The sequence below is a fragment of the Primulina eburnea genome, chromosome 2 (assembly GCF_022965805.1).
Source record: "Primulina eburnea isolate SZY01 chromosome 2, ASM2296580v1, whole genome shotgun sequence".
Taxonomy (NCBI): domain Eukaryota; kingdom Viridiplantae; phylum Streptophyta; class Magnoliopsida; order Lamiales; family Gesneriaceae; genus Primulina; species Primulina eburnea.
Genome location: NC_133102.1, coordinates 44337005 through 44349187, shown reverse-complemented (window position 1 = coordinate 44349187; position 12183 = coordinate 44337005). Strand labels below are relative to the sequence as shown.

Below are 12183 nucleotides of genomic sequence, written 5' to 3'. Positions count from 1 at the left end.
CGGTAGACAATAGGCGGTGAGTATCTGTCCACCTACCGTTTTTTAATACATTGATCGATATGTATCTCATAAATATTTAAAATATCTAATTTGTGTAATTATTACATATTTAAACTTTTAAGCAAAAAGCCCAGTTTGAGTTTAGGGAAAAAAATATTTCTGTCATGCATGTTTATTTATATGTGGTTTTGGTATACTATTTATAAATTTTATTATTATCCTTATATATTCTCATTCTCTTTTAATTTAAGTCATTTTTTTTTATCGGAATTGTTAATGTAATGACACACGTCAACGTTTCATTTGTATCCGTTTACAATTTGTATAGAGTAAAAATAAAGAAACATTGTGGTATGGTTATTGAGTAATAATAAAGAAAATCCCCAAAAACATACCAAAAAAAAATTGTCTAGATGTCGTCCAAACGGCTGCCTAAATACCTAGACGGTAGACAATAGGGATTATTTCACACGCCTGAAGGGGTACATCCAAGTGCCAAAATTTTTTCTGGTCCAATTTTTTTTTTTAATTTTTTTATTCCCCATGATATGAATCTCAACCCTTGATCTTGGGTGTGGGCACTGCCCCCACACCCAGGATCGAACCTTCCAGACAATAGGCGGTAGGTAGTTGTCCACCTACAGCTTTTTAAAATATTGATCGAGAAAATATCATAAATATTTAAAATATCTAATTTGTATAAGACAAAAATTTGTGTGAGACGGTCTCATGAGTCGTATTTGTTAGCCGGATATCTTCTTTAAGTTATCTATGAAAAAATATTATTTTTTATGCTAAGAGTATTACTTTTTATTGTGAATATGGGTAGGGTTGACCCGCTCACAGATTATGATCTGTAATACGGTCTCACATGAGACCCACTCTTTGTATAATTATTGTCAATCACATATTTCAAATTTTAATCAACAAGCCCAATTTGAGATTAGGAAAAATTAAATTTTTGTCATTTATATATTCTCATTTTCTTGCGATTTAATTAATTTTTTTTATCAGAATTGTTAATGTAATGACACAAATCAACGTCTCATTTGCGTCAAGATAGAAAAATATCTAAAATTTAAATATTTAAAAAAAAACAAAAATAATATAATAAATTTAAAATGTGACAACATACAAAATAATTACAAAATATCAATTTACTACGAAAACAAAACTGCCCTTTTCCCTTGCAAATTACAAGTTTTCCGCAGAAAAAATAATGCTGAAATGATTGGGGTAAAAGATGGAAGGTGACAACACCACATAATCGGTGCTTTTGCACATTTACATTAATTAATTAATTCCCAAGAAACAAATTCCCCTTAATGCGGTGCTTCCCACCAAGCCACGAATAGAACCGTACCATTTATTTATTCAATTTTAATTTTCTTTTAAAAAATATTATTTTTTTGATAATTTTCTTCTGAAAATAAATTAGGTCAGACTCAATAAAAGAACTGTATCTATTTTTATTATAATTATATTATTATTATTATTTCGAAGTGGCTTTTTAGTTCGCAATAAGTCACCAACAGTAGGAGTGAATAGATTAATCAACGGATGCTATTAAAAAATAAATAACAAAATATAATAGGAGAGTTGTAGATTTTTAATTTTTTCACCCCCAAGTTTTATATATTTTTAAATATCCGGAGAATTATAATTGCGATGCAGTAAATTTACATTTTTGGATTAAATGATTGGATTTTGAAGAATGAATTTGATTTAAATTAATCACTCAAACAATTATATATAATGTACTGTATCTTTTAAATTTCAATATCAAAATTAAATTTTACAATATCCATTTTAAATTAATGTTAAAGCTTCATTTAAGTAAGAGTTAAAAGATGTTTAATTGATAACTAGTAAACGTGGCACACATAAATTCTTGGTAGAAATTTTATATCTTTTGTTCTTGTTATTGGACCTATTATTTAGAACAACTTCTATCGAGTCTTCCCTTATGAATAAGATAAATTCATATATGAAAGAAGTTGACAATAAGTTATTCTATAGAGTTCAATAACATCCGAGCTCATTAATTTACCCCATCAATCTGAATGAACAGTCTCAACTCAGGAATAAGAACCGGTAATAGACACAAAACCATCCATTTTGGGTCTATATTTGTTCGAACTTGACTGCATACGATTCCATTGCGTGTGCTCGGGTTTTTGGATTATAACTAGAACTTTCCATTTTCTGAAAAAACACACTTTTTTGCAAGAGTGAGTCTCATGTGAGATCGTCTCACGAATCTTAATTTGTGAGACGGGTCAACCCTACTCATATTCACAATAAAAAGTAATACTTTTAGCATAAAAAATAATACTTTTTCATGGATAACCCAAATAAGAGATCCGTCTCACAAATACGACCCGTGAGACCGTCTCACACAAGTTTTTGCATTCTTGCAATTACAAGGTTTATTCGAATATGAAATCGAATATATATTGAATAAATATTATGTCTAATGTAAAATATATTTTCAAAGTATTTGATTGGGTAAACATTCCATAAAACTAAAGAAACATAATATATATTTATATTATTATAAATAAGTGTTTAGTTAGATTCGAGAATATTATTTAGAATATTTTCTTAATTAGATGCATTAAAAAACGTCAAGAATTCCAAATTACCTATATCACCTTCACCAAATAAGAGTTTTTTGGGCTACTCGAAGTTAAGATATCTAAATAAATTTTGCATTTGTACCAAGTATTTGATTTCGGGGATTTCAAAAAAATTAATATTTGAAATTACATCGTTGTTTCAAGTATTTCAATCCAAATACATCATATATCGTCCTACATTGCATTTTCGAAAAGATGCACTTGGGAAAATATTTCGCATCCATCCAAATATAAACAAATGATAATTTTGCATTGATGTGAAATTTTAAATGTATCACTTAATCAATGAATTTACTTGACTTTTCATTTTGAGCCTTTTATCTTAGTCATTTAAAAAAAAAAGATTTAAAATTTGGAGTAGATGAATTTGAAATCTTCCCATGTAACAAAATGCCATCAAAATCTTTATTTTTTAAGGTAGATTTCTTTATACAATTGTGAAAATAATATTGGAGTATTTATTATTCATGCATGCATTAATTTGTGTCATGAAAAATAAACCCTATGCAAGTCATTTTCCCCTATGCCAAGAAAGTGACAAATTTATTCATCAAAATACTTCACATACAAAGAGCAATCCATCCAACTTCCAAGCCCAAGGGGTAAAATGGACACTTACACTCACCCTTGAAGCCAAAAAAAATGACCAAGTACCAAATTTTGCCTAGGTTTCGACATAAAAACTGATTAAAGGAACTTGAATTCCCTCTTCTGCCCCTACCCATTCAAAATATTTCCACTAAAAGAAACCCTACCAAAGGCCAAATGACCAACCTCGTACAGCTCCAACCAGATCTCCTCTGCCGAGAAAACTGCGCCAAGATTGTCCATTGCCTCTTCTTCCCAAACAATTCCCGATGTACGTTCATTAACCCTCTCTTTTCTTGAAATCCCGTCAGTTGCACCCCCGCCGCATCGCCTCTCCTTGTCCATTAACTTCCGGATCTTCTCCTTCTTCCGCCGGCGGATGCATCTACGCGCCACCGCCCACGGGAGCTTCAGGAATGTCAGCGTCAGCAGGTTCACCACCGCGCAGGGGCAGCAGCAGAGGGCCACGCAGTCGGCTATCACCCACGCGGTGCAAGATTCGCATGACTCCCCGGTGCACGCGACCAAATCTCCCTCGTCATCCTCCACCATGTGCCGTCCTCGGCGGTGGCGGAGGCTTCTGCCCACGGCGGCGCTCGGAGAAGACGAAGCTGGAGATGAGTTTTGATCGTCCATTGATATTTTTATATATGCTTCAGAATGTACTCGATCTAAATAACTTTCCTGCGAAAAGCACCAGAACCAAAAACCCTTTTCCTCTGAATTCCTGATCAATCAAAAGAAAACATGTTAATTCTTCATCGATTAACAATGGAGGATTGTGATGATCGCAGAAGGGTGGCCAATGATTCCCTTTTCTACGACCAAATTAGTGAAAAAGTGAGGAAAACGATGGGATTTATTGGGTTTTTGAACGGAGTGAAGGATTCAATAAATACTACTCGTACGTACGAAATGTGGAGTTGTTTTTTTCGAAATATTGGAGTTTTTCAACGTAATTATTCTTGTAAAATTCCAAAGAAATGCATCTGTTCATGTATTTAGTGCTGCGAAGGTTGACATTTTTGCTGAAAAGAGAGCACGGAAACCATTAAGACCACGCGCACAAAATCCCCCGTGGAGTACACTCCAACAGAAGGTATTGTACGTTTTGGCAGTAATAAATAGACATAAACATGAGAAATACTATAAAATAGCCTCTTCTTGCATCTTTTGTTGTCTTGTTTTGTATTGATACAATTTGGATAAATATTATAAATATCTCGTCCTTGAGAAAAATAAAATTAATTTCATAAAAAAATTTGTGTGAACGATCTCATGGATCGTATTTTGTGAAACAGATATATTATTTGGGTCATTCATAAAAAATATAACTTTTTATGCTAAGATATTACTTTTTATTGTGAATATCAATAAGATTTATCCGTCTCACAGAAAAAGATTCAGTGAGACTGTCTCACAAGAGACATACTCTCTTAAAATAAGTATGTTTGAGATTTTGATTCTATAATTAGTTATATTATAATTTGGGACGACCGTGAAATTTTGGTTTCTCTTGCATTTTTAGTCTTTTTTACCGAAGTATTTATGATGTCGCGTTAATTAGTTGAAATTTGGTCATGGTTTAAGAGTTTGGCTTCTTTCAACATTTTACATTTTTAATCCTTTTTTATTTAAGTTTTTATGAATAATGATATTATACACTGTCAGCGACAATATCGATGTCCCTCTTGAGGAGGGCAAGGGAGGATCTTCATCATTACCTTCCGTGTCGTATCGGATCGGAAATAAAAAAATATTAACAATTCAAATTAAAGAAATAATGTTGTTATATTAAGACCAATTTTGAAGAAAAAAAGATTATTTTTAATTGAATCTCGAAAAAAAAAAAAACAAGTCAATTCAAGCTCGGATTTATGTCTGATTTGGAATTAGTAAATAATATAACTCAACTCGAAATTAATTTCCAATTAATGGGAGTGAATTGCTAATTTTCACTCTTAAAAATTACTGATAATTTATTGACCAACATAGAACAAAATGCAAAAGCATTCGACGACGCGATTACGCTATTATTCTATATAAATGGACGTAATTATTTATTGTAGTTTAACTTATCGATACGAAATGAGTTTTTAATTTCTTCTTCCGAGACAGAATTTTTCAATAAAATTATCAAATATAATCACGCCTTAATTCACAAGATGTTGAATTTACTAGTATATTATTATCTCCTCCAATCCCCTTTTAGTGGCCTTTCAACGATACAAGAGTTTGTCCTTTTTTTTTATATGGCATGAAAGATCATGTCACATTAAAATAATTGTACTTAATGTGATGTTTTAATAATATAAAGAATAATGCTAAATGTACAACAACAAAAATATCGTACAACGATATTTACAACAATTAAATCGTGAGATTTTGTTATTATATAATTTCATAAGATGTTGATAAATGAAATTTTTGTATTAGATTTTTTATGTCGTAAAAATTATTGTACAAATTTGAATGATACACTGCGAACTGAATAATCAATTTGAAAAAAAGTTCTTACACCTAAAAGGTAATTGATATTTTAAAATTATAAGTTGTCTAGTAAGATTTGTTGAATTGATGTGGAGAATGGCAAAAAAATATGAAAATGTAATATAATAAAATAAAATAACAAGTTCCAAAGAGAGCATGGGGATTCCACATGTGATGTTACCTATAATTAATCTTCAATTATGGCTTTATGGGTCCATTCCTGGCTGGCCAGACGTCACACACACTCACCTGACCATGGCCTGATATCAAGACAAAAAAGGTTATATTTAACTATTTAACTCTTAATTAATTAGGTCATTGAGAGAGTGTGTGCAATTTTTTTTTTGTTTTAAAAAAGTAATTAGATTTGGAAAAAATCAGTTTTGTGTATTTTTGAAACTCAGTTTATAAGTTGGTTTCTGTTTAATTTAATTGAAATATAAAAGTTGATCATATGATTTTAATAAAAAAGTTAGTATAATAATCATCTGTTTATCAAACACTAGCAACTTCTGATTTTCAGTTCTGTTTTCAAATACGACCAACTTTTTATGTTTCTTCGCTTCTTCGTAATCTATAAATTTAGTCAATTTTACGAAAAATATAGTGTTTTGCTAACACCTTAACTAATTTTAGATATAAGCTTATTTCATTACATCATATGCACAACTTTGAAATCAACTTTGATAGAGTTGAGATTCTTAAATGCAAGTACAAGTGTCTTGTGAGACAGTCTCGTAGATATATTTTTATAAAACGAGTTAACTCGATTCAATACTTAAATTAAAAAATAATATTTTTAGTATAAAAAATCATACTTTTAAAAGAATCAGGTCGGGTTGGATCGAAAGAACTTCTGGTGCATCATTTATACGTTCGATACATTTACCGAGCTTCATTCATGTAATTGGTCGCTATATATATATACGCTAATTGTCGAAGCACATGCAGAAATTAACGATAAATTTACAGATAGAAATTTGAATTGTGGTTATTTTATTTGGGTGTGAAATTGAAAATAAAGAGTTGTAGTTTAATTTTGATGAAAAATTGAATAAGAAGTGAATTAAAATTAAATTAAATTTATAATACATTTTGCATTCAAGAAAATTTATGAGGGATATTTTTTGAAATTTTAAAAATGTTTAACTCACAAATCAAAATTTAGTCAGTTGAAGGTAATTTTAATTAACAGTATATATCTTCCAAAACCTTTTTGCTTTCAATGGACTTCTAGCTCCTTTTACCCAAGCCCAAAACTTTGTGCATAATATCAATAATCTTTGTCAAAAAAAGCATTTGAAGCTGACTTAAAGCTGTAATCTCATAAACAAACATTATCGTTTATTTGGAATCTCATTCTCCTAACATAACATCTTCTAATAAATGTTCGTCACTTGCTCATGTCTAAAAATGCTTGATCAAATATGGTATTCGCCATCGATGGAATAAGCGCAGTAGATGACGCTATATCATGCACCTTTCAAAAGATCAAGAAAAACTCAGAATCCTAACCTCTATGACTTATTCATCATTGCATCTTCGTGTTCTCGACATCAAGTTAACAAGCCTTCCATTTGAAAGTTCAAAACAAGCTCCATTGCTAGAAGAGGCACCACCTGCAATCGAGCTCATGTTTAAGCCCGTTTCTCGAGCCAGCTCTTCTATCCCATCTATGTTGTCTAGTACTTGATCAAAGCAAATATATCTCCCACATGCTGCTTTTTTCATTTCTTGAAATACTCTTACGTGCGCCTTAGCTAATCTGTTAATGTCGACAGTAGCTAGCAATCCCTTGGTATACATTTCTTGGATTCCTTTGAGATAAGCAAGTGTGGGGGTAGGATTTCGATGGAAGAATTTGGGACCCGTGATAAGTCCCGGGCAAATGGTGGCTAGTTTCAAGTTATGCTCCTTTGCAATCTCCCAAGCAGCCTTTTCTGCTCTTAATTTCCCCAGAGCATACCAGAGCTGTATTGTTTAGAAACAAAATGCTTGATAGTTAAACAAGTAATTTCTTATTCGGAAATGTGTTGATGATTAAAACTAGTGGTAGTGTTGTAATCTCAGAATTAAAAAATGTGTGAAATTTTACGTGTAGTTTTTCACAAATTTTAAGTTTAAATCCACACTATAGATCTACTCGTCCATATCGGTCCATAATGGAGAACTCAAATTGAGAGGGAGGAGCCATTAATGATTTGGGAGTACCTTCTTTTTCATGCAAACAGATTCATCACTCCAGCATTTGTGATCGATTCGGTTAAAAGATTCATCCCAAGAATCATCTTTCCAGATGCAGGTCAAAAGAGAGGAAGTTAGTACACAATGTCTAACAGAAGGCGAAATCCCACACGCCTTTATGACGTTATTGCTTGCATTCACTTCAATATTGGACATTATTTTCTACAAAGAACAAAAGAGGGTTCAAGTAAGATTTTGAACAGTTTCTTCAACTGGTTATTTACCTGACAGGCTTGTATTGGCTAAAAACTTGATTGCTACTCGCTATAACCATTTCCCAGGACATATTCAAAAAGTACAAATAAAACAACCATATGGGCAGGTGCAGAAACTTGAAATTCCAACAATTTTTTTTTCTCCACGTGCTACCCTGATATGATCCTTGGAAAACCAATTACACTACCATCAGGGTACTGTGATTAACACTTGATTGGTTAAACTAACGAATAAATGTTCGATTTCTTGCCTATTTACATAGATAGTGAAAACAGACAGCATCATTATCAACTTCAATCTTATCAATAAATTAACATAAGTATGCAATTTAAATCTGATGCTTTTGGTCTAGTCAAGAACTGTACTAGTGCTTAAGCCAACTTGATTGTTCAGGTCTAGTTTTTGCTTTTATTTTTTGTCATCTTATCATCCTTCAATAATTAAAATTTATACATTTTAATTGATCTATACGGCGCTATCTAGTTGCATTAATACTTGCATGACATAACCACACAAGTGGTTATCTAAACATGCATCTCATTTTCGATCTTGCCATCGATCACTTCCCACTAGAGGAATATATCTAAAAAGTGTCGGTTGACACAAGAAATGCTCAACAAACCAAATCATCACTTAATTCATACTATGTCGAAGAAAAACTTGATAGTTCAGGAGTTAAATCTGAAGCTGAAGATTTTGCCGAAGTTCCATATTATAAACGTTGCTTGGTTAACTATAGTCATTTTAGACGTGCCTCATGAGCCCTCGGGGATTCTCACGAAAGTAGAGTACTGTGCATGACAAATGCAACTTTCACAAGCTTATTATACGAGAGTCAAGATTAACAGGGGAAATGAGTGGACAGACTCTGGTAAATAAGATGTGCATTAGTGTGAGGAAGGGAATGAAGAGAAGTTTGAATATGAAATAGAAAGCAACTCACAGTATAGCCGGATAAACCAGCAGGGTCAACAAAACCAGCGGTATGAAACACACCACGACAACCATCAAATGCCTCGGTTAGGCTTTCAACATCAGTAAGCTTGGCCGTGACTACTTCAACGATGTTGTTGATTAGTCTCATTTCACCGGAATTTTCCATTTCCTTCAGCTTTTCAACGTCTTCTGCTTTTTCCATTCAACGCCATTAAATTAAATTCACAGGCCAACCGTAAAAACAGACTCGAACACAGAACATACATGAAGATAATGGCATGAAGATTTTTTGTATGCGATAACCTATGAAACTAAAAATTAAGATGTAAAGTCCGTTTTTTTTTAAAACAAGAAACACATGAAAAGATGAAAATTAGTGCTATTTTCTGTTACTTGCATGCTAACTCAGTGGTGCCATCCCCAAACATGTCATGTGCATTCCAGGAAACATATATAAAATGAGTGGTTTTCAACACGTGGGCTGTTAATTAGGACGCATGAAAAGAAACTCCCATCATTTTTGGTGAAATGCATTTTAACCTCGTGTTCACAGGAAATTAATGGCAAGCACCTCCATTTTATGCAAAAGTGACTAATAACTACATGAAAATTAAACCTGAAAATTAACTTCCAAAATTTCCAAATGGTTGAAAATAATGCTCACGACAGTTTTAAAAACATTAACTATAGTCGGTTATTTTACCAGTTTAACTGCGGTATAAATTTATAAATAAGATTTTTGAGCAATAGGGAAGAAGATTCATCACTCTGTAAAGTAATCTAACACGAGGATGTTATTCCAGAAGGACATAAATATATATAAACTGGTGGGCACATATTATTATGAAATGATTGAAACAGCATGAAAAAGTTGGATGAAAAAACTATAAATTAATGAACAAGTGGGCATTTATCACGCAAGACGGCCATAGCATGTGGAGCACCAGAAACTGAAAATTTTCAGTTGACGGGCGAAAAGCTTTTCACAAGTAGCAAGTACAACGGGAAATTCAACTGGAATTTGTACCAGTAAATGAAAAGATCTATCACCAGTTTAACAATGGAACATCGAGAAACCAAATCTTGGATCAATCATCGGCACTAAAAACACGGGCGGAAATCACAAGAAGGAATCCCAAAAAAGCAAAAAGGGGGACCGGGGGTGATTGCCAGAATTATCGCGCAAAACTGGCCTAAAATTCAAACTACTACTAAAAGTCTGGAAATCAACAGCTTGATTCATCTGCAACACGCGGTAAACAGATGGAACCAACTATAAGCAAAAAAAAAGCTCAAGAAAAGCATAATTTACCTTCGTTATCAACGATAATCCTCACGGAGTACCCATCAACCAGGAGCTGGTTCACTATAGCGATGCCAAGATAGGATACGCCACTAGTGACACAGACCAGCTTGTCCAGTAATACGTCGTCGCCCGAAGCTCCCTCCAACGCATTTTCTCTGTCCTTAAGCCCATTCTCGTCCTTCCGGCCGTGCACGGCTGCGCAAGACAACAGCATCCGCCGGAACTCCTGAAGCTCCGCCTTCTGGGTCTCCTCCAACCGCACAAAACCCATTTCCAGAATCACAATGATTATTGTCACTTGTGATTTACGTGTGGGTTTTATTGGATTTTGGATGGAGAAATTAGCGGAGATCATCAATTTAGCGCCGCTTGCTTTACTAGCTCTTGAGCTTGGTTAGCTTCATTGATATTTAAAGAATAGCTTTCGATAATTATATATAATTAATTAAAAAGCTTTTAATAATATTAAGTTATGTATCATAAAATAATATTTACATTTTGTAATTTTCAAATTTTAATAAATTGAATATCGTGCGATTAAAGAGAATTTTGATCGTGTGTTTTTAGCAAATGTTAAAAAGAAAATATTTTTTTCCCACCAAATCCGAAATATCAAATGCACATTTTTTTTAAAAAAATTAAACAGATATCTTAAATCTAAACTTTTTATAAATGCTGCACAAACATCTCCTGCACCAGTTGCAATCTGACAAGCTGAAATATTTTGATGATATCTCATATACAAGTGATCAAAATAATTAACAGTCAAAACAAATATAAATAAAATCCAATTTTACTACAAATCATATATCAGATCGACTAAACTAGTATGGATGTTATCTAGGCGCTGCTGATTGTTATATATGTGTCATCCAGCTTGATATTTCAGCGTCCGTTTAACATAGATAACTTTCAAACTAGTCTAACCGGCCTGAAATATAAATTGTATCAAATATATTTTTCTTTCTAATTGTTTTACCCATTGATCATTTGGTCAATGTCTATGAGATATCATTAAAATACTTCAATTCGTAACTGGTGTAGAGAATGTTCATATAATTTTTATAAAATGTTAAAGTCCAATATACTTATTTAAATTTTCTTAAAAAAAGCGTGAATTTATGATATTTTAAAGGGAGATTTGTAATATTCCGTCTTAGGTGTCTGAACGTTTAGATAACATGTTAGACATAGTGAAAAGTCGATTATACAAACCATTTAAATTAAGGAAAAAATAATTGTTTTGAAGAGTTATAATACCTCGATGTTCTTGATTGAATTTTTTTAGATCACACACAAGCAATATAAAATAAAGTGAGGAAAATAATTTGTATCGCCCTTATTGAGACCATCTATTCTAATTAATTCGCGCGTATTATCTTAAACAAACATGATCGATAAACTTAAATAACAGAAGCATAACATGACTTAAATAGGTTATACAACCAATTGAAACTGAAAATACAAATATCAAATCTTAGACAATCATATCGAATCGTTTAACATAAACAACAGAACAAAATAATCACTAAATAAATCTCTTACTGAACCTTGATCACTGTTAACCACTGTCATGTTTTCATGGACCGTAAAACATGAGATATGTCATATGGAATGAGGCGATTAAGATGTAAGTAAGGACATGAGCGACAAATCGCCCGATTCATAATGCATGAGTATACAAACTTATATACAATGCATGAAACATGTACAATATATGAGATCAATATGAAATATCATACCGAGTTTAGAGACATCTAAGTG

The 12183-nt window shown here is 32.4% G+C and overlaps 2 protein-coding genes across 2 annotated transcripts; both read right to left on the bottom strand.

Moving 5' to 3' along the window:
• Window positions 1-3165: 3165 nt before the first annotated feature.
• LOC140824773 (uncharacterized) lies at window positions 3166-4306 on the bottom strand. The gene has a single exon (XM_073186324.1). The coding sequence runs from the start codon at window positions 3861-3863 to the stop codon at window positions 3357-3359; it is 507 nt and encodes a 168-aa protein (XP_073042425.1). The 5' UTR covers window positions 3864-4306; the 3' UTR covers window positions 3166-3356.
• A 2709-nt stretch (window positions 4307-7015) lies between these two features.
• Window positions 7016-10828, bottom strand: LOC140823523 (cinnamoyl-CoA reductase-like SNL6). The gene is made up of 4 exons (XM_073184908.1): window positions 10426-10828; window positions 9121-9302; window positions 7929-8123; window positions 7016-7688 (listed from the first exon to the last, which is right to left on the bottom strand). Exons 1-4 carry the CDS (start codon window positions 10772-10774, stop codon window positions 7242-7244), a joined length of 1173 nt encoding a protein of 390 aa, XP_073041009.1. The 5' UTR covers window positions 10775-10828; the 3' UTR covers window positions 7016-7241.
• Between the last annotated feature and the right edge of the window lie 1355 nt (window positions 10829-12183).